We start from the raw sequence: 21,795 nt of genomic DNA on the forward strand, positions 1-21,795 counted from the left end.
GGACACAGAGCCTGAGGGTTACATGCGGCATCCACAGCATATTAGTAGGCACCCTAGAAGTGGAGAATTTTCTCAACAGTATCTCTGCAACTGCTAGTGAAGGTCAGAGAGGTAAGTGAAAACTGCCCTGAGGTGGTCAGTATAGTTCAGAGAGAGTAAAATTGGAATTTACACAACCCCAGAGGTCAGTTTTTCAAAGGGACTGAGTGTCACATTATGATGAATGAAAGAAATGGAGAAATGGAGCCCTTCTGATAACTATCACAGTGAGGATGGGATGTCACTCATCTTTTCACCTTCTGATTGGTTGACCACACATCCCTCACAAATATACCATTGACCCACAGAGTAGGAGACCCCATTTTGGAGACTACTGAAGTTGGCAATGAGGAGCCATTGAAGAGTTTTGAAAAGAGGAATGATTTGATCAAAGTTGTATTTTGGAAAGATTAAAGTATTTGGAAGAAAGATTAGAGGGAATTAGAATGAATTAGAAGGATTAGGCTAGAGGCTAGGAGAGTATTTCAATAGTCCAGGTCATAGGGGATGAGGGCCACTGGAACTGGGAATGAGCCAAGTGAAGGAGAAAAAGAAAAGAAATTTTCTCTTTGAGACTATTTGATCACAGATAAGGTATATGGAAAATGTAGCATGTTCAATAATATGATCTCTTTTCTATGTCTGATTAAGGAAGTGAACTAGAAACATTAAGAAAAACTAATTATTTTAGAGTTGGGGAGATAGAACTGTGAGAAAGAAGGAAGATTTGATTATTCCTAAATCGATGGAGAAAATGATACCAACAAAAGAAATACTAAAATTAGTATACAACCACACACTAACATGAATGGGGATAGGTACACATATCCATAAACACAAAGATATGGGTTTCCAACAGTCTGTATGGCTACTGTGAATCCTGAGCTTCCCCTTTCACAACCAAGATTTGATCCAAAAAGAGTTGCTAAACTTTGCTTCTAAACAAATTCAAAGGAAAGAGAACACATTAGCAAGGCCCTTCATACATAATTTTATTTAATTCCCTGCCTCAAGGTCAAATTGTTTAAGATTTCCCTTCCTGTTCTGTTTCCAAAAAATATCTAGAGGGGGCGGCTAGGTGGCACAGTGGATAAAGCACCGGCTCTGGAGTCAGGAGTACCTGGGTTCAAATCCAGTCTCAGACACTTAATAATGACCTAACTATGTGGCTTTGGGCAAGCCACTTAACCCCACTGCCTAGCAAAAACTTAAAAAAAAAAACTTAACACCAAAAATATCTAGAGAAAGGCAGTTTTCCAGACATAGCCAATGTGTTTGTGGCACCTACATAGAGTTAAAGACTGGTCTGTGATTTCATTAGGATGGAGAACTCCTACCAACCTTGGACAATACCTGCTCAAAATTTACAGATTTACAGATAAAGAAATGGAGTCTAAGATGGTTTAAGTGATTTTTACCCAGGGTCACAGTTAGTAAGTGTTGAGGGCAGGATTTGAACTTTGGTCTTCCAGATTCCAAGTCAAGCTATTGACTGCAGAATGTGAGCTCCTTAGGAGCACAACTATCTACATTTTCTATGTGCTTAGTACAATCCCTTACACCTCTATTTGGCATTCAAAGCCCTTTGTAATCTAGCCATTCCTACCTTTCCAGCATTTTTACACCTTAGTCCCCACCACATACTGTTCAATTCAATGACACTGGCCTCCTGGATGTTCCACAAACAAGACACTCCATCTCTCTGCTTTGGACATCTTCTCAGGTCGTCCTCCCTGCCTAGAATGATTTCTCCCCTCATTTTCACCTACTGGATTCTCTGGAAATCCCATCTTCTACTGGAAGCCTTACCAAACGCCTCTTATTTCTAAAGGTATACACACTTCACTCTCTTAACTATTTCCCAATTATCCTGTATGTAACTTTTCATACATATGTGTTGGCTCATGGTCTCTTTCATTAGATTGTAAGCTTCTTAAGGGCAGGGATCATCTTTTGCCACTTTGTGCTTAGCAAGCACAGTCCCTATGCACAAAACATGCATTTAATAAATGATTTTCTACTAAATAACTTGAGAAGAACTTTAAAAAATATTTTTCCATTTCATTTCCAAGAAGGAGCTCAATGAATGCTTATTGTTGGCTATTATGAGAATGATGAATACATTTATGTTTGATAAGTAACTATACTTATTTATTATAAGTGAGAGTTCTATTGTCCTATTGAGGACAGAGAAAATCTTTGCAAAGTGAAAGTAATATTTTTTTTTAGGTTTTTGCAAGGCAAATGGGGTTAAGTGGCTTGCCAAAGGCCACACAGCTAGGTAATTATTAAGTGTCTGAGGCTGGATTTGAACTCAGGTACTCCTGACTCCAGGGCCGGTGCTTTATCCACTGCACCACCTAGCCATCCCTGACAGTAATATTTTTAAAAGAGCACCAATAAATACATATATATATATACATATATATATATATATATGTGTGTGTGTGTGTAATATGAAGGGAGTTCACAGTTTTCTATTGCAGTATCTTATAACTCTGTGATTAGGAATTCCTTCCTTGGGTCAACTACAATAACTTCTTTTGGGGAGAAGGTGGACAATGGGGTTAAAGTGATGTGCCCACACAGCTAGTAAGTATCTGGTATCTGAGAACAGATTTGAATTCAAGTTCTCCTGACTCCAGGGCTGGTACACAATCTAGCTGCCCATACAATAGCTTCTACTGCAACTTATGACCATTTTCTTAGTGAGGAAGGAGAACAGCAATTGAGCACAAAATTCTTCCCATACTTCTCTAACCTTCTCTGTGAAACTACAGCTGACTTTGACTTTTCCCTATCTCATTACTCACAGTAATGGCTGCCCTTTCTTTACTTAATACTTTAAGGTCCTTCAAATATCTCGTTTTATCCTCACATCAAAACTGCTTAGTGGTTTTTATTGGTATTATAGACACTTTTCAATTTAAGTTTTCAGTGTGCCTTAATCAGTTTGATCTAGGGTGTAGCTTGATTACTGTTCCCCTAGTATGAGCTTTTCAGGGTCCTTACCAAGAGTTTGGGTCTGATCAACTCAACTAAGGCTTACCCCTAGTTGAAACCTCTATGGCCAATTATTGACCCCCAGACGACTGTCAGTCTCTATCAAATAACTGTTTCATAAAAAAAATCAGTCTTGCTCTTGGTTCCATCCCTCTTCTCTTGTTTCTAAGCAATGGGTCTGAGTCCAAGATGCTACTCTAGTGTAAGAGCATTCAGCTATAGGTTCACTCTTGCAAAAGGAGGAAAGGAGAGGGGAGGGGAGGGGAAGAGAGAAGGGAGGGGAAAGGAGGAGTGAGGAAAGGGGAAGGGAGGGGAAAGGAAGGATCATTTAGAACAAAAACATGGAACTAGGAGTCAGAAAATATGGATTCATATCCTGACTCTGCCTTGGATTCCTTCTGTGACTATAAACATCACCCAATTTTTTGAGCCTGAATTCCCTCTTCTTCAAAATGTGGAAATTGGACTAGATGACACCTCTAAATTCTTTTCTAGTTCTAGCAATCTATGAATCTAGAAGACACAGAGATGGGAAAATAGTTGAACAATTAAGTCTGTGAGAACAGGCTAGAAGTATTAAAGGTGTGGGTGATATCATTTATAATGCCTGACATTAGCAGGACACTTTACAGTTTACAAAACACTATACATACATTTTCTCCTTTAAGCCTTAAAATTGCCCTGATCAAAGGACTAATTGGAATGAGAGTGAGAAACAGGGTTCATGAGTGAGAAGAGGCTTCTGATCCAACTCACACAAAGGAAGGAAGCATTACCTGAGGTCGTGGATGCCCATTGACAAGGCACTGCAAAACAAGGGTATCCCCCTCACGAATAGTGTAGACACGTTCACTGATGTTGTCCTCTTTCACTACACATGCCTGGCCTGCATGGACGATCTGAGCCTGAGCTGGAGCTAAGGAAAAAGAAAGAAGGGGATATTAGAGAAAAGAATGAGAGGAAAGGGAGAAAAGTGAGTGAGTCAGGGAAGAAGGAGATATCTAAGGACAAATCCAAGTTCATGAATGACAGGTAGACAATAGAGGTATGACTTGAGTCTCAAATTCTCCCACAGTCCAGGGTATATTTTCAAAAACCCTTCTACATGTCCCAACACCCAATCTAGAGAAGGTTTTGGGAAATAAGGTTAGGATAAAATTGTCCTATTTCCCAACAGCAAATCAAGTCAACAAGAATTTATTAAGGCTTGCTATTGGTCAATCACTATGCTAAGCTCTGGGGATATAAAGAAAGGGAGAAAAAAAAAGATAGCTTCTGTCCTCTAGGTGCTTACACTCCAATGGGGGAAGAAACATAAAAGGGAACTGAAAAGGAAAGCATAAAAGAAAGGTACCATAATAGTGGTATGATGGCAAAATCCAGAGAATGAAAAATAGTTGATTTGAGCATTCCCTCAAAAGTAGAGGTTCTAAAAAAAACCTCACCAATGAAAGAAGTAAGTCACAGGAGTTGGTAGAAGGCATCTGAATTACTATGTCAGTCTGGAGAAAGGAAAATGACAGGTCTGGGCCCTTCCTCAAAATAGAGGTTTTGTGAACTCTTTTATCCTACATCTTTTCTACCCCCATAGACTCAGCCTGAAGGATAATCATTTGCATTTGGATTCATCTCTACAGTAGTTCACCTACTCCTTGTAAGGAAAAGGAAGTCTACTCTTTGAAGACAGTCTATGTCTCCTCCATCCAACAAAGAGCACCTGAAGGCAGAAGTTATAATTTCTCCACAAGTTTAGGAGTTCCCTGAGGGCATGAATCACAAATCAATCAATTAATATTTATTAAGCACTTTCTATGTGTTAGGCAATGTGCTACATATTAAGACTACAGTTATAAAGAATAAAACAATCCCTATACACAAGGAGCTTTTAAATGGAGGAGACTATATATATATATATATATATATATATATATATATATATATGTATATATGTAGGTCTGTATGTATGTATTTATATTTGTGTATATGAATGTATATACACATATATACATACAGAAAATATATACAGAATGTTACATATACAGCATAAATATAAAATGAATAAATACAAAATTATGCAAAGAAGTTAAATTCAAGGTAGTTTGGGATGGAGTGTTGGGATGGAGTGTTCTGGTATGAAGAACACTACAAAAAAAAATTGGAGTCATTCACCAAGAATTCCTCCTTTTTCCTTCCCTATCTCACATCAGTGGAATATCTTTTCCCAATATTTCATCTTTGTCAATCCAATTTTTTTTCAGGCTTGATTCTGTTCACTTCCAACCTCTCTAACAGATTGCTCACTCTATCTTCTCCACTCTCTTTTAACTTCATTCTCTCCCTATCTGCTGGTTCTTTCACTGATGCCTACAAAACACCCCATCCTTTAAAAATCCATACTTGAGCCTATCATCCCCATAGATGGCTATCATTTTTTATCTTTTTTTTCCTTTCCTGAATAAATTCCTTGAGAAAGCAATCAACACTGAGAGCATCCACTTCTTTTCCTCTCACACCTAACTTTTCATAGTCTAAATTGACCTCCTCATTCAACTAAAACTACTCTTTTCAATGTTATCAATCATATCTTACTTGCAGACTCAAATGGACATTTCTCAGTCCATACCCTTCTTGATTTCTTTGTTGCATTTGACTCTGTTGATCATCTTCCAGATACTTTTTCTTCTCAAGATTTTCATGACACTACTCTCTTCTGGTTCTATCTGTCTCTTCTCGACCTCCTTTGTTGGTTCTTCAGTCATATTCAGTCCATTGTCAAATCTTATCATTTCTCCCTTCAACACTGATAACACTGTCTGTCCACTCATATCTCTCACCTGAACTTGTCTCTGCCTCAAGTTTCTCTCAACTCACCTCTTACCTGAACTTGCCTCTGCCTCAAGTCTCTCTCTACTCCATTTCATCCTCCACTCTACTGACAAAGTGATTATTTTAAAGTATTGGTATGCCATATAGCCCCCACTCAAAGAACTCCAGTAGTTTCCTAATCCTTCTAGAAGCAATTATAAACTCCTTCAACACTTAAAACTCTTCATAACCTTTCCCCCTCCTATCTTTTTAGTAGTCTTATATTTTACAATCTTTACTATCCAAATTTACTGACTCACTTTGATTCCTCATATACAATATCTCATCTGCTACCACTGTCTCTGGGTTTTTGCACTGATTGATCCTGATGCTTAGACTGACCCAAGGTATTTGCCCTTTTAACTCTCTGACTCTCAGTTTCCTTGGCTTTTTTCATGCTCAGATCAAAGTGCAAAGTTCTTTCCTAATAATCCCCCACCTACTCTCTCAGATTGCCTTCCTTCCATTCTGTATAGATCTTTGAGATCAGACACTGTGTTTCTTTTTCTTTACATCTTCACTGGTTAGCCCAGAACCTGATTAATAACAAGTGCTTAATAAATATTTGTTGACTGACGACTGACTTAGGAAATCAGAACTGAATGACTTTTTGCATAAGTATGTGGGAGGGGAGTAATGTCTAAGAGACTGGGCAGATATGTAGGTTCCAGATTATGCAGGGCCCTAAACAATAAATAAAATTGTTTCCATTTTATCCCAGCTAAAATAAGAAACCACTATAGAAAATTGTGTTGAGAAGTCATAATGGCAGCAGTGTGGGAATGAACTGGAATGGGGAGATACTTGAGGCAGGAAGGCCAATTAAGAGGCTGTTGAAATTTTCTAAGTGAAAAGAGAACTAAAATGGTAGCAGTGTGAGTGGAGGGAAACAGCTGGATACTAGAAATGCTTTAAAAGTTGAAATGGCAAGGTTTGGCAACTGATTGAACATGTAAAGTGAAAGAGAATGAGGAATTGAGATAATACCAACATTATGAACTTGGGAGATTGGAAGAATGGTGATATCTCCAACAGAAACAGGGAAGTTTGGAAGACTGAAAAGTTAGATCAGGGGAAGGAAAACAAGTACAGTTTTTGTATATGTTGACTCTGACATGTCTCAGTAGCATCCAGTTTGAAATGTCCAATAGACAAATGATGATGTGAGTTTGGTTTTGGGGTTTTTTTTTTAGGTTTTTACTAGGCAATGGGGTTAAGTGGCTTGCCCAAGGCCACACAGCTAGGTAATTATTAAGTGTCTGAGACCGGATTTGAACCCAGGTACTCCTGACTCCAGGGCGGGTACTTTATCCACTGCACCACCTAGCCGCCCCATGAGGTGAGTTTGAAGGGTCATTTGCATAGAAAAGATAGTTAAACCCACAGAAATTAAAGAGCTTATCAAAAAAAAAAAAAAGAGTATACAGGGAGAAGAGAAAAAAGTCTAGGACAGAACTTTGGGAACATTCACAGTTAGGGGTGTGATATGATAATGTCCCTCCATCAGCCAATGTCTCTCTCCATCAGAGCAAGAGATCCGTAAGAATAGGAATTTTATCTCCTCTCATCAGATGGGGGGGGGTTGCCTCAGCAAAACTTTGTTTTCTTCTTTAATCCTATAATCCTGCCTATACTAGACACATACAAAATGTCTAATAAAGACAGGATTCTTTGTAAGTATGATGTTCAATCCGAAGTTGTATTTGTCTGAGCAACATTCTTTTGAGTTGGTTCAGACCGGGAAAGCAACTAGATGGGTACCATTTCATAGTGTCACAAGGTGGGGAGATCAAAGATTTAGAATTAGAAGAGAACTTAGGAACCATCAAGTTCTCCATTTTATAAGTGAAGAAAATGGGGACAGAGAGGTGAAGTGACTTGCCTAGGATCACACAGTTAGCATCTAAGGTGAGATTTTAACCCAGTTCTTCCTAACTCTAAATTTAATGATTTACCAACTACGCCTTATTGCACCTTCAGTAACTTCAAGTGTCCACCATCCTCCAATAGAAAGCTCCTTGCTCTCTGTCCCTAGGTCCCAGATGGAAAGCATTCCCTGCACCTGTATCCTACTGCAGCTATTTAAGCTGGGGAAAAGAGAAAGGCCTTAGATTCCTTGTTGGAAGGTGTTCAGTCTCTAGTCTATCAGTCCTTAATTCATTGGTCTCACTTTGTAGATGAGAAGATTTGGGAAGTAATGGAATGGATAGGAGGAATGATGGACTTAAAATATAATGGAGCTTTAGAGGGAGCCATATAAGAAGAGTTCTTTGACCCTCTTAAATTTAAATGTTATCTCTGATTTCTATGGAATCACCTCAAAAAAACCACCTCATTCTTCTCCCTTTAAATGGGGAGTAATCCTGATATGAAGGAGTCATTCAATTCTCTGTACAAGTCAATCTCATTCTTGCTTCCACTATGATGCTAGGATACTTGTTGCTATTAAGATGGCTGCCATAAGAGAAATGGAGAGGGAGGGGGACATACAGAGTGAGAAAGGCAATTTATTCCAGCCTGCCATCTGGTATCTTCCTATTTTAACTAATTATTCTTGCTAATGAAGGTCTTGAAAGACTGAAAGGGTTGTCATCACACCCTACATTAAGTGCCCCAGGGCAAAACCCCATTCACCCTGCCCTAGTTTAAGTTCTTCAAATAAGAAAACAAAGAAGCTAAGAAGATACTTTTTTTCTGTGTTCCCTTCTGTTTTCTCCCTTCCCCACTCCTTTTTTTCTTTTATTTCCTTCCTTTCTACTTTAAAAAATATAGTTATGGGCAGTGTGTAAAAAGTTCTAATTCTACCAGTTTCATTCTATGTCACTTCATTGTTATTGTATGCTTCATATTTATCATTTTTGTAGTACCATAATATTTCTTAGATTGTAAACTCTTTGAAGGTAGAAATTATGGCACATACTTATTTTGTCTTCTTGGAGTGAAGGGATTTATCTTTCTTCATACTGGACACTTACTAAAAGCAGGAACTTTGTCTCCCAAACAGACCTTAGACAAATTTACAGGGGAATATAATCTCCTAAATTAGGAGTAAGGACTTCTTGATGACAAAGACTGTGTCTATCTTGTCAGATTGGGAGCAACATGTAACCTCCTCTATCAGACCAGGGAAATCCCAGAGAAAGGAACTTTCCTTTCTATATTGCTAAATCCCTCCAGAGGGGAGGATGATACAGATCATAGTCCTCGAGTTCTTTGACTCTGGGGGTGGATGCAGTCAGGGTAGAAAAATCTAAATCCAACTCCCAACAATAATAATAATAGCTTCAAGGAGAATAACAAATATTTTCCCATTGTTCCAAACACAATTTTTAGAAATCTTGGGAACATCTTAACTTCCCCATCCTGCTTCAAAGCCTTTACTTTTAAAGTGGTTTGCCCAACTTCTGAAATCCATAGTATTTTTCACCTCTCCCTTGCTTGCCCTTCTGACCCTTAGGAAGAAGCCTCTCCTCTCAGGGTCAGGGACAAACACTTTTCACTACTTCATGAATGGAGCAGTACCAGCTATGATCATAATAATAAAATAGTAATACCAGCTTAAATCTATATAGATGCTTGCATATACATTCTTTCATTGGGTTTCAATTGGTGTCACAGTGCATAAAGAGCTGGATTTGAGTCAGAAAGACCAATGTTCAAATCCTGCCTCAAACATCTAGTAGCTATGTGAGTCTGAGCAAGTTACTTAATTGATCTCAGTCTCAGTTTCCTCATCTGAAATTTGGCATAATAATAGTACCTACACCATAGTATTATTGTAAGGATCAAATGAGATGATGTGCATAATCTGTTTTGTAAAACCTTCAAATACTATATAAATGCTTTTTTACTTCTTGGTCCTTTGTTTCTTTTTTTCCCCTTTATAATAGTATCATAATTTCATTATAATTACTCCCCATAATAGAAGGAATTACAGTACAATGAAAAGAGCACACAGGATTTGGAGTCAAAGGTTTAATTTCTACCTTACTGAATACCTATGTGATCCCAGAAAAGCCATATAACATTCCTGAGTCTTAATTTCCTCATCTGTAAAATGGAAGCATTGATCTATATGACTTCTCAAATCTCTGAGTGACAAATGATGTATTTGAGAATGTGTGTGTTTTGCCTTTGTCTGGGAGTCATAGAATATGTTCTAGACTAGTCCCCAGGACTAACTACTGACTCACTCTAGGCCTTGATTTCCCTATTTGTAAAAAAAGGGCCTCATTCCTGTCTGTTCTGAAGATCCAAGAGGATCACAGTGACAGTGAAATCATAGGCTAGATGGAAAGTGCTTTGTCAAGTACAAGTGCTCTACAATGCTTTGGGTCATGATCTCAGCCTCCAGCAAAAAGCTTTTAAGTGTCTGTCATGCCTGGCAGGAAGGGTCAAAGAAATGCTGTCAGGAAGCCCTGAAGTCCAATATCAAACAATGGGTCATTGCTAAGGGAGTCTGGAGGGCAGACAGCAACCAGAACAGAAGCCTGGAAGGAGGACAACAATGAGGAAGTGAATGAGGGTAGGAGAAGGGGAAAATTTGGGTAAACCAAAGACTTCATACTCACTTGGAGGCAGACAGAAAGGAAATCTCCAATGGACTCAGGATCTACATACCGGGATGAACTCTGAAACAATAACTCTGTCTACAATTCATAACTATATGCTTCTGTGTGTGTGTGTGTGTGTGTGTGTGTGTGTGTGTGTGTGTGTGTGTTGCTGTAGGATTGACTCTACCCAAAAGTCTTATTTCCCAAGGAAAGATAGTACAATGTTTTGCACATAGTAAGTAATTAATAAATGATTATTGATTAATTAATCTATAAAATAAGAATCCTCCCGTGACAAGATCCTTTCTTTTTTGTTACATCCTCAGTGGAATGTAAGCTACCAGAGGGCAGAGAGTGTCTCTTTTTCTTTATCCTTGTATTCCCAGATATTTGTTCAAATAATTATTGAGCTAAATATGGTACTGTACATGAGGAAGGGAGAGAAGAAGCTTTTATATATGACATACAATGTACCAAACACTGTACTAGTTGTTGTTACTATCATCCTCATCCTCATCCTCTCCTTCAAATATTATCATATTTGATTACTTTTTCAGTTGAGGAACCTGAGGTAAACAGAAGTTAAGTGATTTTTTCCCAGTGTCACACAGCTAGTAAATGTCTGAGGTCTGTTGGTGCTCTATCCACTGTACTATCAGTAACCTCAGTAATATCCACTTTGCCACCAGGGACACATGTATCCTTTCAATCTCTCCTCTCCTCATTCCTCTGGAGACTGGGCATAAAGGCCATGTTCATTCTGTTCTAGGTAATTAAAATCCACAGATAAATATAACAGTCCCTTATATTTATAAAGAATTTCATGATTTTCAAAACTTTTATTTCCACAAACTTTTTATTGCCTCATAAAAATTCCTTTAGGTAAGCAAGGGCATGTATTTCTCTTCCCTACTTCACAGATGAAAAGACTAAGGCTAGAAAAGCAGTGACAAGACTCAGGTCACACAGAGAGTTAACAATGATGTAAACAAAAGGTACCCAAGTCTCCTGACTCCAGGCCCAAACCTCTTCCCACTGTACCAGGGTGATTAACAAAAGGCTTATCATGGATAGACAAGTTTGAGAGAAGAGTACCAGAGTTGTGTTCCAGGATCTAGACACTAAAACCTATCTCCCTCTTGCCAATCCACTCTGGACAGCCCTTAAAGGATCAAAAGCTTAGTGCACAAACCTAAAGCCAGAATTTTGAGGTAGGAAACTATAGCACCCAACACAGAGAACATGTCTGGTTTATCAAATCCTTCTCTTTCTTCCCAGAAATACTATCTAGTAGCACCAATTTTAAGGTTTTTATGTCAAATAGTATTTCACACTGTCTGCTGTGATCTTCCAAATTAAACCTGAACTCATAGACTCTTACAATCATAGAATGTGAGAATCATAAGGTCCATAGAATTGTAGAGTTGAAGGGACCTAATTGGGGGGTCATCCATTGACTTTGTTCTCTTCCAAAGGGATTCTGCTATAAACTATATGTATGTATGACTGAATAGTTGGGGAGTCTTCTGCACTTAGTTGACATAAGTTAGGGCCTCTTCCTGCCAGAAAGCACTTAGAAAGGCTATGAACAGTATTGTGCTGTCCATGGTGCCTAGCAGTCCTTCAAGAATCATCTCTATTCCCCATAATTCCTTGCTTCTGTGTGAATTTTTCCCTACAGACAGTGACCTCTAATTTAGCTTGTAAGGTAACTTGACAGCAAGGTAGCAGGAAGATACAGTGGAGTAAGGAGGATAGAAACATGATTTTTTATTCTTTTCTCATCTCTTTTTTTCTTGGAAGTCACCACAGCAGACTTGAAGGTCTTTGAATGGAAATTTCCTTAGCTTGGAAGATAAAATTCTATTGTCCCTGCTTTGCTAAATTGATCAACAAACATTTGCTAGGCACTTTTAGGTCCAGGGTATGCTAGAAACTTAGAGATATATTAAGATATGACTATCTCTGACCTCATAGGATTTACAGAGACATATCTCAGTCCACCACCTCCACCTTTCTATATTCCAGAAATAAAAAGAACTGCCTTTAGGGGAAGGAAAAATTAGTTCCCTATCATTTGAGGTGCTTGAGCAGAAGCTGGAAGAACATTTATTGGGGATGTTGTAGATTGAATACAAGATGTCTGGCAAAGATTACACTGATCCCTGAAATCCCTTGAATCAATCAGAAACTATTTATTAAGCTCCTATTATGTACCAACACTGCACTTTGAACGAGGAATTCATCAGAAAAAAAGTGAAACATTCTCTTATCTCAAGGAATGTACATTGTTGGGGGGCGGGGACATGTATAGTATGTAACACTCCAGTTTTCCACTCCAATCAGGATAGGCATGCCTATTCCTGAAATGTTCTCCCTCTTCATCTCTCCTTCAAATCTCAGCCAAAGTCTCTACTTCTTCAAGAAGCCTTTCCCAGTCCTCCTTAATCTTAGTGCCTTCCCTCTGAAATTACCTCCAGATTATTCAGTATATATTGTGATTGTATGTAGTTCTTTGCTTGTTGTTGCCTTATCTCTTAACCTGTAAGTTCTTGTGAAAAAAGATTGGTTTTAGTTTTTGCTTTTCTCTGTTATCCCCAATGCTTAGCACAAAGTCCTGCCCATAATATAGGATCTTAATAAATGCTAGTTGACTGATTTATATGCAAAATGAGTGCATACAAAATACATGTAAAATAAATAGAAGGTATTTAAGAGGGGAGACACTAGCAGTTGGGGGTTTGGGAAAGGCCTCATGGAGGAGGAAACATTTGAACTGAGCTTGGAAAGAAACAAGATGTTCTATGGAATTCTTTGATTCTTTGATTGTGAAGATGTAAGGGATGGGAATAATCTACATCTAGGATGATCATCAGTTGGATAAAGAAGAGTTAGCTGTAAACAGTTGATTGAAATCTCATCTCAGATCAAGCAAACTGAAAACCTCTCTGACTTTTAGACTATAAGATGCTCAAAGGCAGGGACCATTGACCTCATGATCAATATTTATTGAATACTTACAATGCAGCAGGATGCTAAAGTAGGTGCTAAGGAGGCACAAAAAAGTGTAAGACATGGTCCCTGTCTGCTAGGAGTCTAACTGGGAAGATAGGACATGAACAGGTACATAAAAAGATGAAAAACAATATGAGGCAGCATATGGTGAGCACTGGGTAGAGAAGTGAGGGCTATAGGAGTTCAGAGGAGGGAAAATCACTGTGGGCTAGAGACCATATGTTCAGATCCTCTTGTCATATTTCTTAGTTTCCTCTCTCCTTCCCTGACCCCAAGTATTTAACACAGGGCTGGGCACACCATCAAGCTACCTCTCTTTAGATTTTGCTGGATGTATCCATTGAGCCATGTTCATTGGCCTTTCTCAGAAAACACTCTTCCTATTTGGGCCCCCTCCCATGCCCAGCTCCTCTGTGTGAGAATATTTATTGATCCTTTTATGCATGTAATGCAAATGGACACTTAATAATTTAACTGAGTTAACGGTGCTGAAATATTAACGGGCTTTTCTCTTTTAATTAGCAGCAAAACTAGTGCCAGTCATGAGCCTGGGAGGCTGCTTGGCAGAAGGGCACCCAGCCAATACCTGTCTGGACCTATGTTTGGAGGAAGCCCAGGAACCTGGACTGAAGGGGGTACTGTCGGACCCAAATCTTGTCAAAGGACTCAGTCCTCCAGCCCCCAACAAAACACCTTTCCCATAGCAAGACTGATTATAAGACCTTCCCTGATCCAAATGTCTAGGTCCAGCTGTGCTTCTCATGGCTGCCAGAACACACTGGCATGGAGCCCCAACATGAGGTAAGTTGCAGACAACTACAGGCTAGCCTGGAGGCAAGGGATGAACCAGACACCTCCTGGAGGGAGGCTCCAGTGCAATGCTATGTTTCAAACAGGTCCTCACCTTCACTGGAGTTAAAGTTTAAAAAGTCAATCAGTCAGCAAGCATGCATTAAATTATTGTTTAATGTTTGTACTCAGGGTACAAAGAAGGGCCCTAACAGCACAAGAGCTGTCCTCAAGAGTTCAGTCTAATGGTGGACATAACATGAAACAACTATGGACAAACAAAATAGATACAGTGTAAGTGCAAAATAATCTCAGTGAGAATACTAATAAATGAATGAATAAACAAATGCATTTGTTGAACATTTTTATGTTATTATATTTTTTATTTTGGAATTAATGAGGTTAAATGACTTGCCCAGGGTCGCATAACCAATAAGTGTCAGAGACCACATTTGATCTCTGGGCCTTCTGACTCCAGAGAGGGTGTGATCTTCACTAGATGCCCCTTACTTTGGATAAAACACAATTCTAAATACTAGAGTTACAAGTAGAAAAGCAAAGAAGAGAAAAGTCCCTGCTCTCAAGGTGCTCACAGTCTAAGGGAGAAAAATGAAACAAAAGATTTCAACTCCAAAATAGCTGTAAAACTTACATTGTTCTTAGGGAGCAGTGGCAAAAAGGGATCATAAAGCCTTCTCTTTAATGATATATCCAGAAAGAAAAACGATATCAGTTTTTGATGCTGAAATATTTAACAGCACCAAGGACTTTCTTGACTGGGTCTTCAGTAGTGTCTGCCAGCATAGTTGCTGATAGTCATAAAGATTGCCTCCCAGGACAATGGCTAGGGGCACAAAGCTCTTGGATTCAGGGTCTTGAACTGCCTCCATCAAAGTCTGGAGGTACTGGTGGTGATGACAGTGATTGGTGGTAGTGGTGGTAGTGGTGGTGGTGGTGGTGATTTGACTTGTCTGGTACATGCCACCTCTTGTTTTTCTCAAGACAACTTGAGGATAGGTCATTGTATGTGTGGAGGGGAGGGGTGACTTGATCAGATCTGACCTTTAAGAAAATCACTTTGCCAACTGAATGAAGAATGGATTAGAATAGGAAAAGACCTAAGGCAGGGAGACCAACCAGAAGGTTATTTAATAGCGTGGTCATGAGGTTCTGGTTCAGCTAGGCTGACTTGCCTGCCTTATGCACAGCAGTTGGTTGGCAGCTGATGGTGATTGCTAGTCCCTTCTCCATAGGAGTTCTTTCCAAGATGATGGCTGGAAACAGGACTGGTGGTTTAGGACTAGTACTTAGCAGTGGTGGAGGAGGGTGGAGGTAATGGGAAAAACTTCAAAAAAGATGACATTTTAACAAAAATGAAAGAGAGTTCTAGGTGGAAGAGGAAAGTGCAAAGACATGTCAATAAAGCATCCTGTGTAAGAAGTAGCAAGACTGTTGCTTCTAGATTGTAGAGTACATGGAGGAATAAGTAAAGTGTATGATGATTGGAAAGGTAGAAAAGGAACGAGTTGTGAAGGGCTTTAATTATCAAATAGAGAATTTTATATTCAGGAAATATGTAGAGGAGATATGTAGCTCATTGTGAATGTATGTGGGGGCAGAGGTGACTTGGTCAGCTCTGACCTTTAAGAAATCATTTTGGCAGCCAAAAGGAGAATGGATTGGAGAAAGGAAAGACTGGAGGAAGGGAGGGAGATCAACCACAGTGCATCCAGGAGGTGATGAGAGCTGCGGGGCTGGGGGGGGGGGGGGCGGAAGAGAAGATTATTAATAGCAGCTGAAGCCCAGGATTGATTGTGTGAGGATCGAATGAGATAATAATTATAAAGCTCCTGGCACATAGTAGGTGATACATAAATAGGGTGAGGGGAGAGGAAGAAAGTGAAGTATAGGAAAGAGGGAACTGACAACCTAAAAAAAAACCAGATTAACCTTTTAGCTGTTTTAAATTGTATCTTAACTCTCTATTCTAACCCAGAAAGCTAATGACTCTAACTTAGTATTGGAAATTTGAGGATAGAAGAGACTACTAGTCACTTCAATTAAACAAAAACCTAATTTAATAAACATCTATTGATTAGGAAGTCACGGGTACCCAGATGAAAACTAAATTGCCTTTGCCCTTAAAGAGCTTACATTCTTTTTTAAAAAAAATATTGACATCTTTTGTTTTTCCATTTTCATTTCCTACTAGCTGTTTGAAAATGTAACCTTAATGATAAAGAAAAGGGGCAACTAGGTGAGGCAGTGGATAGATACCTAGTCTAGAGTCAAAAAGACCTGAGTTCAAATCCGGTCTCAGATTAGATGTGTGATTCTGGGCAAGTCTCTATTTGCTTCTATTTTCTTAACTGTACAATGAGAGTAATAATAGTAGCTAAAGCCCTGGAGTGTGTGTGGATTAAACGAGATAATAATTATAAAGCACCTGGGACATAGTAGGTAGTACTTAAGTTAAATTAAGTACTGTATTAAGCACTATATAAAGATGAATTGGGGAAGAGAAATTGGAAGCAACAATTTCGAAGTTATCTGTATATAGAAAATGATGAGAACCTGAAGAGTGATGGTCAAGTGAGAGAAGAAAGGGGGGACAAATTTTGAGAGTTTATGGAGTCCAAATAGTGTACTGAATGAATATGGGAGGAGTCGAGCATGCCTCTGAAGATCCTAACTTAGATGACTAGAAGGTTATTAGTAAAACACTTGGAAAATCTAAAGAAGGGACAGAATGAGGGGTCAAGATTTCTGTTTCACATATTGAGTTTGAGATATCCTCATCCAGAAAACATCTACTGGTTGTCATACTAGTCATGGCTGCGGGTCAGAATTCAGGAGAGATATGAGAGCAAGACAAACAGACAGACAAATAGATGTAGTTAGATAGATATCTAGACAAATAGACAGATGTCGATAGATGATAGATAGATAGATAGATAGATAGATAGATAGATAGATAGATAGATAGATAGATGATAGATAGATAGATATGTAGCAATAATAGAGTAGAATAGTGATAGTCATTCATCTTTTCCTATTTGTTCCTCACCCTACTCATTCCCTAGATTTATTCAAATAACATCTCTTCTCCATTCTGAGAAATAGTATTAGAGACCTATAATTCCCTTTATCATTTTGTTAGCTCAAAGCCCCCAGCTGAAGAGTAAGCTTCTAGAAAAAAAAACACCTACCTCCTTCTCTCCCCTAGGAATAGATTCCCCCTCCCAACTGCATTTCCATTAAGTAAATCCAGACTAACAAAAGCCCTTGGTTGATGACTATTTATAAAGACAAAGTAAATGTCTAAAACAAAGAAGGTAAACAGACTTTCCTGTGCCCTGAGGGAAAGGTTTCAGATTTCTGTTGAGAGAGCCTAAAGAGAAAAGGAAAAATAGAGAAGTACTGCTTTGGGGGCTGTAATCCAGGGCCTTCAGAATAAACCCCCAACAAACATCTGTTCTAACACTCCTCTTCCCAAGTAGCCTGGTTCCCATATCCCTGGTCCTTTTCTTTAAAGTCTCTGCCTCTAACTGCACTTCTCCTCTCCCTTTCCACATGCCTTCTTACAATTTTCCTTTCTCCAGCTCTATGCATCCCATCAGGAGCTGACTTTTAAAGGTCACCCTGAGGTGTGGCTTATCATTACTCACTCTGTCCTGTGGATTCCTTCTTTGATTCATTCAAGGGACCAATTCACTTCTCATAAAGGGATCCCTTTTACTGTTAATTTAATACTTCCTCGTCTGCCCCTTTTTTAAGGTTTGGTTTTGGGCTTTCAACACTTCTTTATTTATCTATTAGGGAATTATTTGCCTAGAGATGACTCTTGAAATGCTTGGTATCTGTGAATTTCATGCTGAGTGAACTATCCTTCTGAATGGTGGGCAATGCTATAAATTAATCTGTTCTCCCTTTCTCCCTACCCTAGGATCAGTGGCATTGATCTAGCTTTTAGCTATAGCTGAGCAGAGTTTAAGCACATTAGAGAAAGAAGGTGGAAGTCTCCTTGGCAATGGTGAGGTAATGGCATTAAAGGGAGGCAGGAGCTTAAAAATTAGAGAGCACCCAGATACTGTCTTCAGATCTCATGAATAATCCCCTATCTTTATCACTTATGGGACAAATGTGTGACCAGAGGGGAATCTGATCCTTCGACTTCCCAGAGCACTTATTCCTGAGCACCCAGGAGCTCCATGGCTTATGATGCTATTCAAGTCAATGAATTCTTGCTTTCCCTAATAGATGTGCTCAGTAATTCGGCATCTAAGTAGATGCCATTCCTTTAGAGATCATTCACAAAAACTCTGCAATTCTCCAGTCCTTTCTTAATTTCCAAGATAAAGACTGGTCTGACATTTCTTATAGAAGCCTCAGCTTGGGGAAGGAGCCTTGAGAGCAGGCATATCCCTGTCGCTTCTGAAAAACTCTACTTATCGATCATATAGAATAGTGGTGGTGTTAATGTCCAACTCTTCATGACTTCATTTGGGTTTTCTTGGCAAAGATATTGGAGTGGTTTGCTATTTCATTGTCCAGCTCATTTTACAGATGAGGAGACTAAGGCAAATAGGGTTAAATGACTAGACCAGGGTCACGTAGCTCATAAGTGTCTGAGGTCAAATTTGAACTCAGGAAGATGAGTCTTCCCCATTCTAAATTTGCTGCACCATCTAACTGCTCAACCAACATTTATTTAATCACTTATGTGCCAGGCACTATGGTAGGCATTTTACAAATATTATCTTCCTTGATTCTCATAACAACTGTGGGAGATAGATAGATATTACTATCCCTCCTTCTGTTTCCCTTCCCCACAACTTGCTCCAAAGTTACAGAACTACATGGAGAAACTGACAGTCTTTAGAAACCCTCCTTGCCTGGTTCCTTGCTGCTCTACTCTGTCCCTATTGAAGTAAACATCCCTTGTGACTGTGAGGGCCAAGCCCCAAGTGTCTCCGGTCAGTAAAAGTTCAAGAAAGTATGTGGGAACATTCAGTGGAATTCCCTATAATTCCTAGGAGCTGTAAAATTCATCAAGATATCCCAGATTCTTTTATAGAGAGACCCTGAGAGCACCCTTCCCATCCCTAGTTTGATGGGTAGATTGGGTTTCTCCACTCTGACAGTTCCAAGTCAGATAGAAGAGACACACAGTCTTTGTCCTGAGATGAACTCAGCATATGAAGGTGACAAGTCCCTGACTTCAGGTAACCTTCCCTACCCAGGCTAATAGGAAATAGGATTATAGGAGAAAGATTTAGAGCTGAAAGAGATCTTAAGGGTTATTTAGTTCAATTCTTCTAGTTTATGGATAAGGAAATTGAGGTACCAAGAGGCCAAATGACTTATCTAGAGTCATACAGTCAATAAGAATCTCAGGCTGGATTTGAATTCAGGTCTTCCTGCCTCCAAGTCCAGTGCCCCCTATCAATTATACTAAATCATCCTTAGGGAATCTCCAGTCTGGGGGGAGACATTGTCCCTGTTCTTAGGGAGCCTCTAAATCTGATGGGGGTGAGGCACAGCATCTTCCTCAAGGAGGATGGGAATACTTAATAACTGCTTTCTTTGGAAATCACAGTCTGATAGTGAGACACAATTCCAACCCTCAGAGAACCTCCAATCTTAAAAGGAAATATAATCTCTAGCCCTGAAAAAGCTGCCAGTCAGAGGAGGACCAAGGTCCTCAAGAGCTCCAGCACTTCTTATCCCAAATAAAACTCTGGATTCCTCCCATATTTCTCCCAGAGCAGCTTTTCCTATCCCAGGTCCCTGGGGAAAGTAATGTTGAGCACTAAAGATCTGGGTGTCAACTTCTAGAGAATTCAGTATTAAGAATGGGAGAAGATCCACTGGAATATGAGGCTTTGGGGAAGAATAGGGCTTAGCAATAACCCTTGATGTACTGAGAATTCTAAATCTGGGTTCAAGAAGTAGGGATTGGAAGCTTGGGGGGGGGGCAGGGATAGAAGAGTGATGAGATACAACTCTCTTCTCACAGTCTTCCCCTCCCCCAGCCAACCCAATGAGCCCTCCGTGGCCCATAACCACCCCCAATACCTACTTTCAATTCCTGATGCCATTAAACCCTTCCCATCTTCCCTGCCTCCTTAGATCCAAGCCCAGCTCCGGGGCCCCTTAGCCTGGCTGTTTTAAAACCTCATAAAGTCGTGGGTGGGGAGTTACAGCTCTCCCAGGGCCCCAGGCCTTGGCCCAGGCTGCCAAGGCAAAGAGAAGGATAAACTCTGAGGTTTAAAACTGAGCAGCACTGAGATTTAAGGGCTTCCTTACCTTTATTCCCTCATATACTCATCATTGGCAGCTGTACTTGCTCCTTACCAGAGCCCCAGTCCTTAATCTCCCCAGTTCTCCATCCATTCTCCTACTCCTATCACTTCCAGTTGTCTTACATTGATAATAATAACAGCTAGAGTTAAGTAGTGCTAACAAAGTTTGCAGAGCATTTTACATGTCATCTCATGTCATCTTCACAACCACTCTCCATTTTGTAGAGGAGGAAACTTGAGATTGAGAGGTGCTAAGTGACTTGACCAGGGCCAAACAGTTATTACATGTCTTAGGAAGATTCCAACTCAGATCTTTGGACTACAAGTCCAACATTTTATCTTCTTTTTTTAATTTAAGGCAATGTGATTAATGTGACTTATCCAAGGTCACACAGCTAAGTGTGATTGAGGTCAAATTTGAACTCAGGTCCTCCTGACTCCAGGGCCAGTGCTCTAACCACTGCTCCACCTAGCTGCACCCCAATATTTTATCTATTGCAACAGCTATCTACTTACCAAAATTTCCAAGTATCCATCATTTCTTCAAGGTTAGAAGCCTATAGGTAGCTGTGAGTTTCAGAAAGCCTCCCTCATCACTTTTTCCTGAAACAGTCTCCACCAAATTCTGAACTTCATAATGAATCTGTATGTTGCTGATGTCTGGAATTTTACCATTAGTGCTGTATTCATTGGGTTTAGTATTGCCCTTTTTCTTTTAAGAAGCAAACACCCCTGGGAAGAGTATCTTAATGTGAATGAGACCTCCTTGTAGCCTGGATGGTTTCCCAGAATTTTTCCCTTCTAGGTGCCTCATTACCAACTTTTATCCCTCTAAGAATCCCTAAGGTTCTGAGGAGGTTCTATTGTTGTTGCTGTTCAGTCACTTTCAGTCTTGTCTGACTCTGTGACCCCATTTGGGGTTTTCTTGGCAAAAACATTAGAGTGGTATGCCATTTTCTTCTTCAGTTCTTTTTACAGATGAAGAAATGGAGGCAAACAGAATGAACTGACTTGCAGGGTCACACAGCTAGTAAGTGTCTGAAACAGGATTTGAACTCAGATCCTCCTGACTCGAGAGCTGGCACTCTATTCAGTGCTTTACCTAGTTATTCAAGTTGATCCTAGTCTTCCTGAGAGAGTGGGGAAGATAAGAAGAGAGACTATGGACTTCCCAGACTTAAAAAGAAAGCTGAAAAAAGAAAGAACTAAGGATCAATCTGGAAATA

General features: G+C 39.6%; 1 protein-coding gene across 2 annotated transcripts in view; it reads right to left on the bottom strand.

Moving 5' to 3' along the window:
• The window catches only part of MDGA1 (MAM domain containing glycosylphosphatidylinositol anchor 1), an 83,755-nt gene that overhangs the window by 32,327 nt on the left and 29,633 nt on the right, over positions 1 to 21,795 (bottom strand). For both annotated transcript variants that reach the window (XM_074236839.1, XM_074236838.1), the window contains exon 2: positions 3,819 to 3,958. In XM_074236839.1, coding sequence (XP_074092940.1) covers positions 3,819 to 3,958 — 140 coding nt within the window. The remainder of the gene's footprint in view (positions 1 to 3,818; positions 3,959 to 21,795) is intronic.

Source organism: Macrotis lagotis, chromosome 5 (genome assembly GCF_037893015.1).
Source record: "Macrotis lagotis isolate mMagLag1 chromosome 5, bilby.v1.9.chrom.fasta, whole genome shotgun sequence".
NCBI lineage: Eukaryota > Metazoa > Chordata > Mammalia > Peramelemorphia > Peramelidae > Macrotis > Macrotis lagotis.